This window comes from Mandrillus leucophaeus, unplaced genomic scaffold (assembly GCF_000951045.1).
Source record: "Mandrillus leucophaeus isolate KB7577 unplaced genomic scaffold, Mleu.le_1.0 Scaffold309, whole genome shotgun sequence".
Lineage (NCBI taxonomy): Eukaryota > Metazoa > Chordata > Mammalia > Primates > Cercopithecidae > Mandrillus > Mandrillus leucophaeus.
Window position 1 is genome coordinate 2219119 of NW_012103243.1, and position 20567 is coordinate 2239685.

General features: G+C 37.0%; 1 protein-coding gene across 1 annotated transcript in view; it reads left to right on the forward strand.

The window, feature by feature from the left end:
• Positions 1-20567, forward strand: part of GPATCH2 (G patch domain containing 2) — a 202260-nt gene that overhangs the window by 175078 nt on the left and 6615 nt on the right. Inside the window, exon 9 of the mRNA XM_011987376.1 lies at positions 4392-4480. Within this exon, the coding sequence (XP_011842766.1) occupies positions 4392-4480 (89 nt within the window). The remainder of the gene's footprint in view (positions 1-4391; positions 4481-20567) is intronic.

The following is a 20567-nucleotide window of genomic DNA, read 5'->3' on the forward strand; positions in this document are numbered from 1 at the left end:
AAATAAAGCGGGGAGGGTAATTTGGATCTAGAAAAGGAAGTTCACACGGGGCTGGGTTTCCCAACCCCCATCCTTCTCTCTGCCATTGGAATGCTCCTCCAGTGACACCACAGACCTGCTTTATTTCTGTGCAGCTGATGCCCTGTCCAGGCTGATATTTTTCTAACTGACAGTGAGTGTTCTTGCCAAGTGCCAGGGCCCATAGTCACGTCTGTTTGTCTCTCTTCTGCAGCTTGTCCAAGGCTGCTTGGGAACACATTTTATCCAGGGGGCAGCTTTAACTAGGCCTAATGCTCTGAAAAGCCTCTGTTTGTAATTGCATACAATGAAGAGACAAGTTCCTATCGTCTTCTCTTTAATATTATTGCGTTTGACACTGCCTGCTTCAGTCCTTGTCAGTCTATGTCAAAAGCCAAGTTTTCAGACGTGGTGGTTCTCAGTAGAGTTTTTGTTTCTGTTTTTTGTTTTGAGTTTATTGGGTTGTTGTTTTGTTTTGTTTTGTTTCTACGTTTTTCCCTCCAGATAAGATGTCCAGCTTCCTGCCTCCACCCCATTTAAAAGATAGCTTGCAGCAAACGATGGGGAGAAGCCAAGTGAAGTCTGTTTAAAAAGCAAAATAAAACAAAATAACTTATTTTTGAGTTCTGCTTTTCTAATATTTAATAGGAAAATTTTCAGAAGTAATACATGGGAAACCATGTTTCAAATCGTAAGTGACAGACCTGTAACAGAAAAGCATCATTTCTTCATCCTTTCCGCTTCAGGATAGGTTGGTTTTGATTTGTCTCCCTTTTTTTCCTCCCCATGCAAATATCCCAGCTAAAACAAATATACTCATCTAGTTGATTGGTGTTTTTCTGACACACCTTACAAAAGGATCTTAATATTGTTCCTTAATAACTTTGGGTCTGTTCCTAGGACGTTGCATTGTCATTCTCAAAACACCACAGAATAAAGAAACAGAAAATGCCAACCATCACCTTGAGTAGTATTCCAAATGTTCTCCTTTGCAAAGACAAATGACTCATTTAGACTGAAGAAACAGGGATGCCTTTGAGACATTCATTGATTTTAAATTAAAAAATAACTGTTATGGTTTACATTAAGAGTGACAACTAAATAACAGAGTAAACCTTACTTAGTGTCATTTGTAGCAACTCCACTGCACCTGTCTGAAAGAAGGGGGGTGTGGGGCAAGCCTAAGTGGGGTAATCTTACTGATCAATAATCCAGATCTCTCAATGCGCTGTAGTAGATAGTGAATTCTTGATAGAATTACTGAAATATACAGCTATCTGTTTTTCTTATGGCTCAGGTCTTCAGGTTCAGTGCTGCTGAGTTTATTAACTTTATTCTCCTTGAACATTTTTCTCCTTTCCTTTATGCAGCCATGTTGGGGGTGGGGGAAGGGAGTTGAATGAAAATGTTATATTTCATTTGCTCTGTGAAGATACCCAAAATGTTTGGTCCAGCAGATGGAAAAAAGAAAAGGTTTAGAAGAGGGAGTTGGTTGTTCCTGAAGTTTGTTTTTCACTGTCTTTGTAAATAGGCCTACCTAATAAATTGTAAGAAGTATGAAAAAATAATTATAAAGTCTATATTGACTTGAGAGAGTTATTTTCAAGCAATTAGAATACTCCAATTATATATAGCTAGTGCAAGAACAAAGTAAGTAGAAACCAATGGTATTAATAGTCACAGTGAGTGTCTGATATCAGACGCTCAAGTATTTCTTCTGATTATTTCTAAAAATGTGTTTCTTAAGAAACGTGTCCTGGCTAATAACTGTTCTAGCTTAGTTTGAGCTTTAAAAATATCTGAAATCAATAAAACCAGCCTTAGTTCTTTTTAAATTTTTGTGATATTTAATATTTGTACATCCAGGAAGTTTCATTGTGCAGTAACTTGCATCATTCTTTAGTTATTATAACTGAGATGAGGAAGTGTGTGTCTGAACTATGGCAAACCTAGTTGGTCTCCTCTCTCTTCAGTCTCAACCCTGTCCAACTCGAGCTCTCTACCAGCACCCATGCACTTGGTCTACTTTCTCTCCTTTTATAAAATCTTTAGTGACTCCACATTGCTGTTAAGTCCAAACACCTTCATGGGGCAAAGGTAGCATGTATGGCCCCATGATCCAGCCCCAGTCCTCTTCTCCATTCATGTTATACAGTCCCTTCTGGAAACACTGCTCTGCAGACATCCTGAACTACTCATAACTCCCTGAACAGAGCAAACTCTTTATCACTCAGGAATTCGTTCAGCAGCAAGTACAGAAAACCTGACCTGCAGTGGCTTAAACTGTAAGAATGTTTATTATGTTTTAACACAGGATGAGAAGTAGCTAGTTCATGAGTTGGTTTTCACAGCTTGATGACAGAAGACCCACACTGCACAATTCAGATTCCCACTTTATTCCCTGTTTTCAGAATGGTACCTTCCCCTCCTCTTCAGCTATTTCTGATATCTGAGTCTATCTGGTATATGCTCTGCAGGAGGTAAACTTTACTGCAGTCTTTTGCTAAGGGGAGATTTCAATAGGGATAAGATATGTGAAAGGATACTTTTTTACAAAAAGGTAATATTATGACTGTCATACGGATATTAAGTGGGTATGTGTTAAAGATTTTATTTAACTCATTAGCTAATGAGGGAACTGGGCAGACGTTATAACCGGTTGAAAGGAGAAGTCAAAGAAGCTCAAGTGTATATAGAGTAACGGAATATTGAAATGATTGTTTAAATGGACCCAAAACTAGCTTTTCCACAGATAGCAGGGTTGTCGTTCATAGAACAGAATTTATTTCTGTTTCTGTAGTTAAGAAGTATTTCCCGTTGCTTTCGGTTAGCTACAAGGTAGAGTTGTAAAATAGCTTGCATAGAATTAGCATTCAGTGACTGAAACGGTATACTCCTGAAAGCATAGTTTTTCTGTGGAAGCACAGATTTTATCCTACCAAGGAAAAAATGTGTTTTTGATGCAGCATATGTAGGATTGTTGTAAGGACTAAATAATACAGTCTTTCCTAGTCGCTAATAAAGTTAGTTATGCCTGCTGCCACTACCACTGTACCTAATTATTTCATCTACACAGATTTATGTTTTATTTCTCCACTCAGACTTTAAATTCTTTAAATTCTTCCAATAATAAGAGTTGAAAGTTTCATTTCCTTTGTATCTTCCATCTTCTCTTTTCCCCTCTCCCTATTTTCACCACCACTGGAGTCTTATGCTAAGTCCATAATAGATACTGATAAATGTTTGCTGAATAAGTAAAGGAATAACTTTAAATTTGTACAAAAAGAATATGTCTTCCCTGTGATATCATTCTACTTTTTAAAAATGTATATATAATCTTAAAAAGGAGACACAGTCATAACTATTCATTTTTCTTGGCATCATGAGCCAAGACCATACCTCAAAATCCAATAAAAATGTTATAGTCATTCATGTCAATGAACATTTGGAGAGCAAAGCAGAGCTAATTTAGTCATTAACAGAATGAATTTTTGAAAGGTTTTTTGAAATATTTTAATAATTGTAATTATTTTGTAACAGAAACAGTATGCACTCAATAAAAAGGTAAAAGACAACAGACAAATGCTCATTTCCTGTTAAGATACATTGATTCATCTTGATTTCTAATTGGCCCATTTCTTTTTTTTTTTATATAACTTTTCAATTTAGGAGACCAAGATTAGACAGAAGACTAATTGTATAATAGCTTGTTCCAAAAATAGCAGAAGATCCACTTCTCAGTTTTTAAGTATCATGTTTTTAGAAATATAATCCACTATCATGTTAGATGGTTAAATAGCAGTAGACCAGCATTAATGCATTCAAATTATGTTTTCTCACTCAGCTAATAAATAATTAACTGAAGAATTCTAATCATATGAATTATAAGGGAAGCATCACTATTTCCTTCTATTTAAAATGTTTTAAGAGAATTCACTGCTGCATAATATCCTAAAAGAAATTGATCATACTTTTCCTGTAATAGATGTTGTTCTGACAGTAAAGCATTAGTAACCAATTGATAACCTTGCAACAATATTGTGATCTCTTTAGATAATTAATCTTAGCCATTTTCCTGTCAGAAGCAACAGTGCTTGATTTTATGTTGAGCCAGAAAGATTGCCAGTTTTGAAAATTAAAAAGCATTCCTTTTATATTATTCATTCCGGTAACAATTTATGATGGCGCATTTAGCTGCTGAACGCTTGTCAACAAACGTAATTATGTTTCGATATAAACAAGATTGGTGATTTTACTATGCAGCTCCATCTTTGTTGAGAATGTTTTGATTTAGGTTCAGATGATACAAGCTGTGTATTTATGTGTCATTTTTTTCTTCTTTGTTAATAGTTTTTTCTGATAATTACTCGTAGGCAAACAAGCATGCATTTAGGATCCTTATGCACGGGAGACATCAAACGGAGAAGAAAAGCTGCACCTTTGCCTGGACCTACTACCGCAGGTAAAACAAAAGCAGGGTTAGAGTGGAACACAAATGTAGAGTTCATAAATCATGAAGAATAAAATGTAGACAGCTCTTAATCACTTGCAATGAAGAAGAAGCAGCACAGTTGCAAGAAGCTATTAAAACAAATCATTTGCATGTGGTATCAGGATGTATTGCATGTTCCATTTGTAGATTTTCCAGGTAACCAGTCATTAATGTATATGTTACACCCCTACTCAAATGCAAGATTTCGTGCAAGATATTAAAAGGATACAAAAGCTTCAAAGGCTATATCTTTGGCCTCTATAAATTTACAGTCTTGTTGGAAAATAAGGCATAAATAGATGAAATGACAAATAACCCCAGAAGAGATTAATAGTAATAAATTCAAAAAGTATAGCCGCAGCCCCAAAACACAAGACCCCATGTGGTAGGAGATGGAAACCTAACTGAACGACTGTGACAGTCTGGTTTCTAGTCCCAGCTCTGTAGCAGTCTTAGATTCCTCATTCCTTCTTTAGACAACATTAGCATTAGACTGAGAAAGCTCTCACTTCTACCTCAAAAATCATGTCATTCTAATAATACACCATTCTAATAATGAGTGTGGTCTTGAGAAAACTACAAGTGCTGATCAGAGGGAAGTCACTGTAGGTCAGAGAGGACAGGAAGCCTTACTTACTGAAAGGGCAAAGACTCGCCTTGTAGTGAAGGTTGTGAATAAAATAGTATGTATTGAAAATCTCATGCAAGAGCAGTGGTAAGGGAGGCACAGATAAAGTCAGTGATAGGAGGAAGCCAAGTAGGCATTAAAATGTGGACACCCACATATAAATAAACAACAGTTAACCATGATGGATTTGTGGTGCAGCAAGCTCTATGAGAAAACGTTTTTCAATGTAGAAACAGAAAATAATAGCCTTGGCCCTATTGCCTGGGATCTATAACCACACAGATTTATAAATTTTCTCTTAGTTTCATTTGGGCAGCCTTTATAGGAAAAATGATTTTAATTATAGACTATGAAAATAAGATTCATATCAACAGGAGAGTAAACTGTGAAAAGAAAAATATATATAAGTATATGCATGGTTTTGGCGGAGTGGGGTTGCATGGTGAGTTTAAGAGGAAAAAAAGATGTCAAGCTTACACTCTCTATTTTTTTTTTTTTTTTTGTGAGATGGAGTTTCACTCTTGTTGCCCAGGCTGGGATGCAGTGGTACGATCTTGGCTCACTGCAACCTCCGCCTCTTGGGTTCAAGCGATTCTCCTGCCTCAGCATCTCAAGTGGCTGGGATTACGTGCACCCACGATCACGCCCAGCTAATTTTTGTATTTTTGGTAGAGATGGGGTTTCACCATGTTGGCCAAGCTGGTCTCGAACTCCTGACCTCAGGTGATCTGCCTGCCTCAGCCTCCCAAAGTGCTGGGATTACAGGCGTGAGCCACTGCGTCCAGCCGCGTTCTCTACTTAGGGAACCTGTTCCATAGTTAAGCACTGGAAAATTGAAGAATAACTTAAAATTGGAGCACTTCTAATGCAGTTGTTCCGTATAAAGGACTACATTTAAAATTATGCATTTAGATGCATACCTGATCGTCTTCTGGCAGTACTGAATTTTCAAGATTAGGAAACACCTGTGTGTAGAGTGCATTTGTATTTGTGTAGAATCATATTTGCCACTTATTGGGTACCCACTGTGTACCAGAACCTTTATTATTTTATCTTTATAACAACTGTATGAGGGAGATGGTGTTATCACCTTACAGATCGTAAAATTAAGATGCAAAGAAGTGTTAGGTTAGCTACCTAAGATGACAGAATTATTGAATGCAAGGGAAAGTTTCAAGCCTAGGTCTGCATAACTCCTAAATCCATGTTCTTTCCATAAAAATGTACTTACAGCCTCTTCGTTAGCATATATATATATATTCTTTATATACATATTACCTATATGTAAAGATTGTCCTATTGCATATGCTGACTTAAGGCATATAGTATGCCTTAAGTTTTATAGATTTATCTAACTATTATATGTAGAAATGCAGAATATTCATGAAATACTTCTAATGTATCTCTTCATACATGAACATGTAGCCACATTTTGGATGAAACACATGTCATTAGTCTTGCAATTCAGATCTTTCATAAGGCAGGTATAGGATTCTTTAACATCCCCATTCCAGTTGAATGGCCCCTGAATTTTCTTATCTTTCAGTGATTCAAGCATTAGCAGCAGAAACAGTACAAGAACAATCTTAGGAATGCTACTAAAGCACCTTAGTGGCAGCAATAAGGAAAAGACAATACTGGGGTCACGTCCTAACACTCTGAACATATGTGAAATGAGAAGGAAAATGCATAATGGTTGAGGAGAGGATAATATAATTATTTCTGCAAGGTGATTTTGACATTACAACTCAGTAACATCAGAGGAAATCATTTATATGGTGTATGGGTACAAACATTGAACTTTAGCCTAAAACAGTTTTTTTTATAAGCTTACACCAGCATATTCCAGATTTTATATTTCAGAATTGTTATTATTCTCTTAATAGTCAGGATTTTGGTATTACTACATTTTTACTTAGAAGATAAAATTCTTAGAAAATTTTAATTACTCAAAAAGTAGTGGAGCAGGAGAATTGCATCACTCATTTTCGACCCATTTTTAAAATCTATGCATAACTGTTTCTCTCAAAGAGGAAGAGATTAAGTTTAAAGTCCTCAGTTTTAAATAGAATATCTTTTAATGCTAATGAATCAACTCTACAGTGTAGATTATTATCCAAATTCAAGTAAGAAATGTTTTTGCATAAATACACTTTGATAATGAGGGTGTAAATCCTAGATCATCTTGTCTCTGAAAATTACAGTTTTCAAATTCTGAAAAAGAGTCAGTCACATAATAAAGAGTCAGTTATATTTGTAAACGTCTGAATTTTAGCTAAGGACAATATTCTTGCCCTTTTATAGGCCCTTGCAGAACTCCTGAAAAACACATTGAATTGAGATATATTTTCAGTGTCTTTTGCCTTTAGTCAGCATTAACTCTAAACAGGAAAAATGCAGACGATAACTCTCTTTTATTTGAAATAGGGAGTAAGAGTTAACAGACCGACAGCTTGCATATTGTTTGATAATCCCCTCTGATTTATATGTGAAATATTATGCAATCAAACAGCAAGTTTAGAAAAGATTTACCAAGAAGTTGTCAGAAAACTATAATTAGACCCTTTAAATCCAAAACCGGGTTTGTATAACAATTTATGACTAAAGACAAATTGTATTCATAATAAATAACACTTTTAATAATAAAAGATTTAAAGCCCCCTATGAAATCAATAACCCAGAATTGATTACGTTTACCTGCTAGTGTACTGAAAATTTTTCTCACCTTCTTTTAGCAATAGCTTTGAAGCATAATTTCAGTCGCTTTAGAAAGCTCTAGACTAACCAGCAGTGTTATCATTTGAACATTTATTAATTGTGACAGGAACACCAAATTTATTTCAGTGCTTTAGCTTATTTACTGCTCTTTCACCTTTGTATTTTGTATTGACAAAGTAAAATGAATATTGATAAGGTTAGATATTGATTTTTTTAATGTATAGCTTGTTCTCTGCCTCATTCAAAGTCACATACTGAAAGATAGTGGATGTCTCAGTAGCAAAGGATGTAGATTTACTATTATAAAATTGAGAACTATCGAAGCAAGAAGGTTTGCCAGCAGAATGCATTTTATAGTTTGAAAAATGTCATCTGTAAAGGTGAAGAAAAGCAGTGAACAAAATAAGAGGAATATTATTAACACTTTTTTAAAAGGCAGTTAGCAATGTTGGTTGTGGTCCGTGTTTTTGGTAGAAGGCATAGCTTATTGAGGATTTAATAGTAAAAAGATTTAAGTTCATTTATTGAGATATTGTGGCTACTATATTTTTTAAAAAATTTGTCCACTATACAGTATGAAATTCAATGTTATCCACAATTAATATTGCCTGTTACTATTTTGCTTTCTATTGAAATAATACCATAGTGAAATATTTATTATAAGGAGTCAGCCTTTTTTCTATACATTTTAAGTATAGAAACGAAATGCCTTTTGAAGTTTAATGTCTTGATATACATATTGCTCTAGGGTAGTTTTTTTTTTTCATGAACATGTGAGTTCTTGGCAAGAGGTTACATTACAGCTTTTTGTGACTTTTCAACTTTTTTCTCCACGTCCTACTGATATTTCAATAGGAAAATAATTTTCATGAATATTTAAGGCAATGAAGGCAGGTTGTAAATAATAACAATGGGTGAAGACTTTTTAAAGGCTCATTTGCAATTAAAAGTCATGCCAAACATAATCAGAAATGTGTGGTGTAACCAAGCTCCTTTTCAAGGTACTAGATTGTAGTTGTCCAAATTTATCTTATCAATAATTATATTTTTATTTCCTGCTATCTCTGGGTCCATATAGCTGCTGTAGATTATTGTAGCTCTTTCAGGATTTTAAAATAGGCAGACTTTTCCAAGGGGATCATTATTAATTTTGAAATCAGGCTCTATCTGAATGAATAATAAAGCCTGGGATATATGCAATCCTTCACCTCTTGACACATACACCACCAGCCCACTCTTCAGTTATGTATTTTAGTAGAATCTTAATAAACAGTTTTCCATTATCATTCAGTACAGGATGGACAGAGTAAGCACACATGTTAGATAGAAAAGATAGAAAAGAATTGCCGTTTCCTGATAAAAGACTAAGTAATGAGAAAACACTTAAACTACCAAACACCTGAAAACACTGAATAAAATTTGAAGCCATCTTTTTACAAAGATAGCTGAGACTACAGGAAAGAAAGGGAAATGTTTAAGACCAAAATGGTTCTGAGCAGCCCCCACACCCACTCATACTACTGGCAAGCTTGAAAACCTAAGGCATGTTCATTAGTTCCCTCGTGGATGGAACGTCAAGCCTGGGATCTGAGCGTTAAGTCTCCTTATCAAGTCAGAACCTCTAAAAGCTCCATCCTCAGAAATGGGCAGACTGGAAACAAAACTCATCCACAGGCACAGTGGAAGATAAAGAATCTTATTTCTCCCTGGGCTCCAAATAGAAAACTCTCTGAAGATTTGTGACCAAGAGGCTGCCCTCACATGAGTTTCTGGTCTTAAATTACACTAAGCCAAAAATTAACATAAAAACTGGTTTCAGAAGCACATTCGAAGCCACTCTAGAGGTGTAGGCCTTCAACCCAGGCCTCAAAGAAGCACCACAAATAAAAACCTGCCAATGACGATCTCATAAACCAAAACTAAAAAGTTAATTGTAAAAACAAATTCAAAAAGGAGAGGAAATAATTGTAGACAAAGAAAAGACAGATGTGGTAAAGAATCGAGTAGAAATTTGAGATTATTTTATTATGAAAATATCTTAAAAACTACACAAATCACTGAATGGGTTATATGACAGATCAGATATAACTGAAAAGACACTGAATTTTAGGAGAGATCTGAAGCGTGATATCTATGCTACATAAAAGCAGCACAGAGAGATAAAATGATTGAAAATATAAAAGAGGCTGAAGGACTTAAGGACAGTGAAGTTCAACCTGTGTCTAATAGAACTTACAGAAGGAAGAGTAGAGAGAGTAAGATGGTGCAATATTTAGGAAAATAAGAATTTTTAGAACGGAAGGAAAACATGAATTTTCATATTCAACAAGTACGAGTCTATATCAAGAAATATTAAATATAAATAAAGTCACATTGTAATAAAACTTCAGAACACCAAAGACAAAGAAAATGACTTAAGAGCAGCCAACGAGAAAAAATATAACCTACGTAAGAATGCAATTGTACTGGTAGCAAACTTAAAAATAGCAGTACAATTGTGAACGTAATAGATAATATTTCTAAAGTGCTAAGACAAAATAACCAAATCAACCCGAGTTACATATCCAGCTAAATTATTACCCAAGAGTGAGGATGAAATAAAGTCATTTCAGATAAAGATTGACCACTATTAAATTTGATACCTCTTGCAGAAGAAAACAGAATCCATTAAAAAAGAATGAAATTCAGGAAGTAATGGTGAGCAAAGAAATTGTTGAGCATGTACTAAAAGCTAAATTAATATTAACTGTATAAAAGTAATAATGATGGAGACAGTGACCATGTAGATGATTAATTTGGATGTATAAAAGTAAGATGGAACTAAAACTCTGGACAATAGTATGTAAAATGTGAGGGAATAAGCGAGATATGCATGTTGACTTTTAAAGGTCATCACTTAAAAGGATAGAAATATTGTATATAGTCTTCAAGATAATATAAGCATGCAATAAATTCCAGAAAGGAGGAAATAAAAATTCATAGAAAAAGCAAAGTTAATAACATTAAATAATATAGTAAAAATAAATCTAGGTACATTAGTAATCATGATAAATGTAAATGGAGAAACTACATCGGTTAAATTTAGGGATTATAATGGATAAAAGAAGAAACTCACTATATGCTTTTTACCATAAATACAACTAAATATAAGGTTTAATTTAAGTATTAGCCAAAGAAAGCTAGAGTAACTGAATTTATAACAAGCAAAATGAATCTTGAGGTATTTTAGGAGTTAGAATACTCTCTTTAGTCAGATTTGCTATGCTTGTTTAGATTTGTACTTCTACCAGGAGTTAGAAATCTGTGAATAGAATAAAACATTAATTATTTGGGGAAATATGGCAAAAGAAATGATGTAGTAGAAAATGTTTTTTGTTTTTGTTTTTATTTTGTTTTGTTTTTTGATACAGAGTCTCACTCTGTCACCCAGGGTGGAGTGCAGTGGCACTGTCTCGGCTCACTGCAAGCTCCACCCCCCGAGTTCACACCATTCTCCTGCCTCATCCTCCCTAGTAGCTGGGACTGCAGGCGCCCGTCACCACGCCCGGCTAATTTTTTGTACTTTTAGTAGAGACGGGGTTTCACCATGTTAGCCAGGATGGTCTCGATCTCCTGACCTCGTGATCCACCCGTCTCAGCCTCCCAAAGTGCTGGAATTATAGGTGTGAGCCACCATGCCCGGCCATTTTTCTTTTATTATACTTTAAGTTCTGCTGTACCTGTGCACAACGTGCAGGCTTGTTACATAGGTATACACATACCATGGTGATTTGCTGCACCCATCAACCTGTCAGCTACATTAGGTATTTCTCCTAATGCTATTCCTTCCCTAGTCCCCTACCCCACAAGAGGCCCCAGAATGTGATGGTCCCCTCCCTGTGCCCATATGTTCTCATTGTTCAGCTCCCACTTATGAGTGAGAACATGTGGTGTTTGGTTTTCTGTTCCTGTGTTAGTTTGCTGAGAATGATGGTTTCCAGCTTCATCCAAGTCCCTGCAAAGGACATGAACTCATCCTTTTTTATGGCTGCATAGTATTCCATGGTGTATATGTGCCACATTTTCTTTATCCAGTCTATCATTAATGGGCATTTAGGTTGGCTCCAAGTCTCTGCTATTGTGCTGTAACAAACATACATGTTCATGTATCTTTATAGTAGAATGATTTATAATCCTTTGGATATATACCCAGTAATGGGATGGCTGGGTCAAATTGTATTTCTGGTTCTAGATCCTTGAAGAATCGCCACACTGTACTGTCTTCCACAATGGTTGAACTAATTTGCACTCCCATCAATCATGTAAAAGCGTTCCTATTTCTCCACATCCTCTCCAGCATCTGTTGTTTCTTGACTTTTTAATGATCAACATTGTAACTGGCGTGAGAAGATGTCTCATTGTGGTTTTGATTTGCATTTCTCTAATGACCAGTGATGATGAGCTTTTTTTCATATTTGTTGGCCACATAAATGTCTTCTTTTGGGAAGTGCCTGTTCATATCCTTCACCCACTTTTTGATGGGGTTGTTTGACCTTGTCTTGGAAATTTGTTTAAGTTCTTTGTAGATGCTGGATATTAGCCCTTTGTCAGATGGATAGATTGCAAACATTTTCTCCCATTCTGTAGATTGCCTGTTCAGTCTGATGATAGTTTCTTTTCTGTGCAGAAGCTCTTTAGTTTAATTAGATCCCATTTGTCAATTTTGGCTTTTGTTGCCATTGCTTTTGGTGTTTTAGTCATGAAGTTTTTGCCCATGCCTATGTCTTGAATGGTATTGCCTAGGTTTTCTTCTAAGGTATGGTTTTAGGTGTTATGTTTAAGTTTTAATCCATCTTGAGTTAATTTTTGTATAAGATGTAAGAAAGTGGTCCAGTTTCAGTTTTCTGCATATGGCAAGCCTGTTTTCCCAACACCATTTATTAAATAGGAAATCCTTTCCCCATTTTTTGTTTTTGTCAGTTGTGTCAAAGATCAGATGATTGCAGATGTGTGGCATTATTTCTGAGGCCTCTGTTCTGCTCCATTGGTCTATATATCTGTGTTGGTACCAGTACCATGCTGTTTTGGTTACTGGAGCCTTGTAGTCTGGTTTGAAGTCAGGTAGCATGATCCCTCCAGCTTTCTTCTTTTTGCTTAGGATTGTCTTGGATATCTGGGCTTTCTTTTGGTTCCGCATGAACTTTAAAGTAGTTTTTTCCAATTCTGTGAAGAAAATCAATGTTAGCTTGATGGGGATAGCATTGAATCTGTAAATTACTTTGGGCAGTGTAGCCATTTTCACAATATTGATTCTTCCTATCCATGAGCATGGAATGTTTTTCCATTTGTTTGTGTCCTCTCTTATATCCTTGAGCAGTGATTTGTAGCTCTCCTTGAAGAGGTCCTTCACATCCCCTGTAAGCTGTATTCCTCAGTATTTTATTCTCTTTGTAGCAATTGTGAATGGCAATTCATTCATGATTTGACTCTCTGTTTGTCTATTATTGATGTATAGGAATGCTTGTGATTTTTGAACATTGATTTTGTATCCTGAGACTTTGCTGAAGTTGCTTATCAGCTTAAGGAGATTCGGGGCTGAGACAGTGGGGTTTTCTAAATATACAATCATGTCTTCTGCAAACAGAGACAATTTGACTTCCTCTCTTCCTATTTGAATACACTTATTTCTTTGTCTTGCCTGATTGCCCTGGCCAGAACGTCCAGTACTATGTTGAACAGGAGTGGTGAGAGAGGGCATCCTTGTCTTGTGCCGGTTTTCAAAGGGAATGCTTCCAGCTTTTGCTCATTCAGTATGATATTGACTGTGGGTTTGTCATAAATAGCTCTTATTATTTTAAGATACATTTCATCAATACCTAGTTTATTGACAGTTTTTAGCATGTGTTGAATTTTATCAAAGGCCTTTTCTGTGTCTATTGAAATAATCATGTGGTTTTTGTCAGTGGTTCTGTTTATGTGATGGATTATGTTTATTGATTTGAGTATGTTGAACCAGCCTTGCATTCCAGGGATGAAGCCGACTTGATCATGTTGGGTAAACTTTTTGATGTGCTGCTGGATTCAGTTTGCCAGTATTTTATTGAGGATTTTCACATCAATGTTCATCAGGGATATTAGCCTGAATTTTGTTGTTGTTGTTGTGTCTCTGCCAAGTTTTGGTATCAGGATGATGCTGGCCTCATAAAATGAGTCCGGGAAGAGTCCCTCTTTTTCTGTTGTTTAGAATAGTTTCAGAAGGAATGGTACCAGCTCCTCTTTGTACCTCTGGTAGAATTTGACTGTGAATCCATCTGGTCCTGGGCTTTTTTTGGTTGGTAGGCTATTAATTGCTGCCTCAGTGTCAGAACCTGTTATTGGTCTATTCAGGGATTCGACTTCTTCCTGCTTTAGTCTTGGGAGGGTGTATGTGTCCAGAAATTTATCCATTTCTTCTAGATTTTCTAGTTTATTTGCATAGAAGTGTTTATACTATTCTCTGATGGTATTTTGTATATCTGTGGGATCAGTGGTGATATCCCCTTTATCATTTTTTGTTGTGTCTATTTGATTCTTTTCTCTTCTTCATTAGTCTGACTAGCAGTCTATCTATTTTGTTAATCTTTTCAAACAACCAGCTCCTGGATTCATTGATTTTTTTTGAAGGGTTTTTTCATATCTCTCTCTCCTTCAGTTCTGCTCTAATCTTAATTATTTCTTGTCTTCTGCTAGCTTTTGCATTTGTTTGCCCTTGCTTCTCTAGTTCTTTTAATTGTGATGTTAGGGTGCCAATTTTAGATCTTTCCCACTTTCTCTTTTGTGCATTTAGTGCTATCAATTTCCCTCTAAACAGCTTTAGCTATGTCCCAGAGATTCTGGTACGTTGTGTCTTTGTTCTCATTGGTTTCTAATAACTTATTTATTTCTGCCTTAATTTCCTTATTTACCCAGTAGTCATTCAGGAACAGGTTGTTCAGTTTCCATGGAGTTGTGTGGTTTTGAGTGAGTCTCTTAATCCTGAGTTCTAATTTGATTGCACTTTGGTCTGAGAGACTGTTTGTTATAATTTCCATTCTTTTGCATTTGCTGAGGAGTGTTCAATTATGTGGTCAATTTTAGAATAAGTGCGATTTGGTGCTGCGAAGAATGTATATTTTGTTGATTTGCAGTGGAGAGTTCTGTAGATGTCTGTTAGGTCTGCTTGGACCAGAGCTGAGTTCAAGTTTTGAATATCCTTGTTAATTTTCTGTCTCATTGCTCTAATATTGACAGCGGGGTTTTAAAGTCTCCCACTATTATTATGTGGAAGTCTAAGTCTCTTTTGTAGGTCTCTAAGAACTTGTTTTATGAATCTGGCAGTGAGAAGACAGGTGTTGGCCTGTCTTACTAGGTTGGGGAAGTTCTCCTGGATAATATCCTGAAGAGTATTTTCCAACTTGGTTCCATTCGCCCCATCACTTTCAGATACACGTATCAACCATAGGTTTGGTCTTTTCACATAATCCCGTATTTCTTGGAGGCTTTGTTCATTCCTTTTCATTATTTTTTCTCTAATCTTGTCTTCATGCTTTATTTCATTTAGTAGATCTTCAATCTCTGATATCCTTTCTTCCGCTTGATCAATTTAGCTATTGATCCTTGTGTATGCTTCACGAAGTTCTCGTGCTGTGTTTTTCAACTCGATCAGGCTATTTATGTTCTTCTCTAAACTGGTTATTCTAGTTACCTTTTTTCAAGTTGGTTAGCTTTCTTACCCTGGGTTAGAACATGCTCCTTCAGCTCGGAGGAGTTTGTTCTTACCCACCTTCTCAAGCCTACTTCTGTCAATTCCTCAAACTCATTCTCCATCCAGTTTTGTTCCCTTGCTGGCAAGGAGTTGTGATCCTTTGGAGGAGAAGAGGCATTCTGGTTTTTGGAATTTTCTGCCTTTTTGTGCTGGTTTTTCTTCATCTTCGTGGATTTATCTACCTTTGGTCTTTGATGTTGGTGACTTTTGGATGGGGTTTCTGTGTGGACATCCTTTTGTTGATGTTGATGCTATTCCTTTCTGTTTGTTAGTTTTTCTTCTAACAGGCCCCTCTGCTGCAGGTCTGCTGGAGTTCACTAGAGGTCCACTCCAGACCCTGTTTGCCTGGGTATCACTAGCAGAGGCTACAGAACAGCAAAGATTGCTGCCTGTTCCTTCCTCTGGAAGCTTCATCCCAGAGGAGCACCCTCCAGATGCCAGCTGGAGCTCTCCTGTATGAGGTGTCTATTGACCCCTGCTGGGAGTTTTCTCCCAGTCAGGAAGCATAGAGGTCAGGGAGCCACTTGAGGAGGCATTCTTTCCATTAGCAGAGCTCAAGCGCTGTGCTGGGAGATCTGCTACTCTCTTCAGAGCCAGCAGGCAGGAACATTTAAGTCTGCTGAAGCTGTGCCCACAGCCGCCCCTTCCCACAGGTGCTCTTTCCCAGGGAGATGGGGGTTTTATCTATAAGCCCCTTACTGGGGCTGCTGCATTTCTTTCAGAGATGCCCTGCCCAGAGAGGAGGAATCTAGAGAGGCAGTCTGGCTACAGCAGCTTTACTGAGCTGCGGTGGGCTCCACTCAGTTCAAACTCCCAGCAGCTTTGTTTACACTGTGAGGGGAAAACCATCTACTCAAGGCTCAGTAATGGCAGACACCCCTTCCCCCACCAAGCTTGAGCATCCCAGGTCAACTTCACACTGCTGTGCTGGCAGTGAGAATTTCAAACCCGTGAATCTTAACTTGTTGGGCTCCGTGTGGGTGGGATGTGCTGAGCAAGACCACTTGGCTCCCTGGCTTCAGCCCCCTTTCCAGGGGAGTGAATGGTTGTGTCTTGCTGGCGTTCCAGGTGCCACTGGGGTATGAAAAAAAACTTCTGCAGCTAGCTTGGTGTCTGCTCAAATGGTCTCCCAGTTTTATGCTTGAAACCCAGGGCCTTGGTGTCATAGGCACCCGGGGGGATCTTCTAGTCTGCGGGTTGTGAAGATCGTGGGAAAAGCATAGTATCTGGGCTGGAATGCACCATTCCTCAAGGCACAGTCCCTCAAGGCTTCTCTTGGCTAGGGGAGGGAGTTCCCTGACCCCTTGCACTTCCTGGGTGAGGCAGTGCCCCACCCTGCTTCTGCTCGCCCTCCGTGGGCTGCCCCCACTGTCTAATCAGTCCCAGTGAGATGAACCAGGTACCTCAGTTGGAAATGCAGAAATCACCTACTTTCTGCATTGATTTCGCTGGGAGCTGCAGACCGGAGCTGTTCCTATTCGGCCATCTTGTGGGCAACTCCCCATGCATCAGAAAATGTTGATGATATAATATTGCAAGTTCAGTGTTCAGTCGGCTGAAAGGGTGGCATCTGGGATCAAATGTCGTAAGTTCAAGTTCTAACTGGGGTACTTTTTAGCTAATTGACTTTGGGCAGCTGAATTAGCTCTCCAAACATCAGTTTCATCTATAAAATGGGGCCAATAATACTCCCCTTTCAGGTTGAAAAGATCAAAAGAAATTATGAATATGGAAGCTTTTATAGTTTCTAAGGGCTACAGACATCATTGTATTCTGCGTTATCCAAATGTATCTGTGATATATTTGTGATACATGGTCCGTATACAAATTGTGATATATTGTTCATATACAAACTGAGAGAACCTAATATTGCAATTCATATATTCCTCAATGAATTTTCGTAGTGATTTGTACAATATCTCTGCTAAAAATTCTTATAGGGAATCAGATAAAGAAATGTATATAGGCTTTTGGAGTAAACTTAACCAAAGTTTAAGTCCTAGCTTACTCACTGTGTGGTCAAGGTTAAGTGACTTCAACTCTCTGAGGACCATTAAAATTTCCTTTTTGAATGAAGAGTAGAAATAATGAATATCAGATACCTAACAAATATACCACATGCTTTGTGTAGACATGCTTTGTAGTAGGAAGACCAAAAATGATTCTGATTATATTGTGGCAGATAAACATTCCTATCTGACTTCAGGGCCAAAACAGTTTTCTATTTGTAAGATTTATTTTTAATTTTTTGAAAATACATACTGTTTGATACATAAGCATTCCATAAGAAATATATTTCGGTTTAACTAAAAACATCTATTAATAAGAACACTTCCTCTTCTAAGCATGTCAATAACAGATCATGTCTTTTATTCTCTACAAGGTTTTTATCACTTAAGGAAAAAAAACTAGTTTTACATTAAATTTCTGTTATTTAAATAAGTCAGTGCATCATATATTTACGCACTTAACTATTTAAACTGATTTTAGTTAACAAAAGTATCATGAAGTATGTCTGCAATATTGCAGATAAAATTATAAACTAGTCTGAAGTAACGAAGCTTTTCTATATTAATAAATGAAATAATTAAAACATTAGACGACGAGTAGTAGTAACACCTACCACTTTCTCTCATCTTAAACTGTGCTTCATGCTGTTCCTTGAGTTCATAATAATAACAATCAAAAATCTGTGCCGCTAAATTAGTTACTGAGAACAGAGGACAGTATTATAACTTACCATTGTTATAACGTTGCTAATAATAGTGAGAATAGCCCAGCCTCTCAGCTGGCTAGTCAAGTAATGGCGAAAAAAGTATGCGAAGAAAGAGTGATCACAAACTAATAAATGCCTTGTGAATACAGGGTAGGGACAGAGGCGGAGTACTCTAGCTATTCTATGGGAAGCAGCATGTGTCACCTCCCCTTCCATTGGCTGTTTATCCAACATCAATACAACACTTTAGGAGCCAAATTACTAAACAAGCTGCCAATTAGGCTTGCAGTCAGCTGGATAGATTAGTGGCTAAGAGAGGCCGATACAAGATTTTCATCTCTTGAGCCAATTATGCAAGTGAATTACCCTCCACGGTACTCTTTGGAAGATTTGAGGGGAAAGGACCGACTCAGCTGTAATGGATATGAGAGATCCAGCAGACAGGGGGCTGGGAGCGGAAGCAGGCAGAAAGGTTAGCAGGCGATGTATTGCTAAAGCTGCCCGAGCAGGAGAGCCTTCTAGGAAAGGTCTTAAAGGATTTAACACTGCCAGGAGCAAAAGAAAGGGAAATTATGGTTGTGGTATATACTGCACTGAGGCTGAGTTGTTCCACTCCCAAGTCTTAATCTCATAAAAGAAGGATGAGAAGCCAACAGTAGATTTTACTCTAGAATCACTTTCCATGAATAATGAAGTCTCTGTTACTGTTTTTGTTTTTTAGGTTGTGTTTCTATGAGGAGAGATTTAGCATTTGAAGAATAAAATGTTCTTTTTTCTTCCGAGTACAAGATAATGCTTTCTTTTGTGTCATATTGTTTTATTTTTATGAAGAAAAATGAAACCATCATTTAAAAAAATGAGAATGAGTTCTTTTCCGTCTATATAAAAACAAAAGCATGAGAGTATGCTGATCACCCCTGGGCTACCCTGCTTGAAATACCAACATTTTAAAATTATAATAGTGAATCAGTTATCATTTGCTGTTCACTTTAGGACTGAAAATGCACCATAATTTAGCAATTTTTATAGAAATATTTTAAATTGGCATTATTTTTTTCTTAAATATTAAACAAATTTTAATTCTGAATTTTTGCAAGCTATCCTATCAAAAATGTGAGTAAACAGATGTACAGCCCAGAGCAGCATTAGACCTCTGGTCTGGCTTTAGCTTAGGGTAGAATTAAATTAATTATGACAATCACCAAAAAATCAGGGATATGAGACAACATGCTAAGGCACTGTTTAACCTGACATACCTGATCAGCAGCTGTCCAGAAGAAACTGCATACCTTGGAGGTCTGTGGAGGTCTGTCCTGGTTACCACCACAGTCATGACTTCAAAATAAATTAATTGCTTTTGTGTTATATTCAGCATTTTGACAAAAGACTTTTATTTTGTGCATGCATGTATGTATTTGTGACTAAGGTCCATTTTTCACTGTCACACACACACACACGTATATTTATAATCTCTGTATATGCATTTTGCCCTTCTCAAGCAGTAAATAATGTTAGTCAAGAATTTTTGTTTGACATTAGATGTTGCCACTCAATAGGCAAGTAGTTGAAGGTTCTTTCTGTTACATATTAAGGTACTTGTTTCCATGAGCTATGAATTCATTTGAGAAATCCAAAGCCAATTAATCATTGGCTAGTTCTTACTCCCTGTAAGGAATTTAGCAAATGGTAATGATGTGGTCTCTTCTTGGTCTTGAAATGCGCCGAAGATTGAAAATACCAAAATGTTTAATAAACGGCTTTGAAAATCAATTGATGATTACTCCATGGTAAATAAGAGGGTTGTAGGTATTAAAACCCATGTCTAGCATTTTGTGGCTTTCCTTGTTCTACAAGTAAGAATCACAGAGTGTGACTCGCTTGCTCTTCCCCACAATGTGAGATACAGATTACCAGATAAGATACACTGTTGGTTCAACACTGACATTTCTTTTACTATTATTTTATTTTTTACTGTGAAATACATAGTTCAAAGAATACACTTAAAAATGTATATGTACAGTTTGGGTGCCGTGGCTCACACCTGTAATCCCAGAACTTTGGGAGGTCAGGCAGGTGGATCACTTGAAGTGAGGAGTTCAAGACCAGCCTGGTCAACATGGTGAAATCCCGTCTCTACTAAAAAATACAAAAATTAGTTGGGTGTGATGGCACACACCTGTAATCCCAGCTACTCAGGAGGCTGAGGCACAAGAATCACTTGAACCCAGGAGGC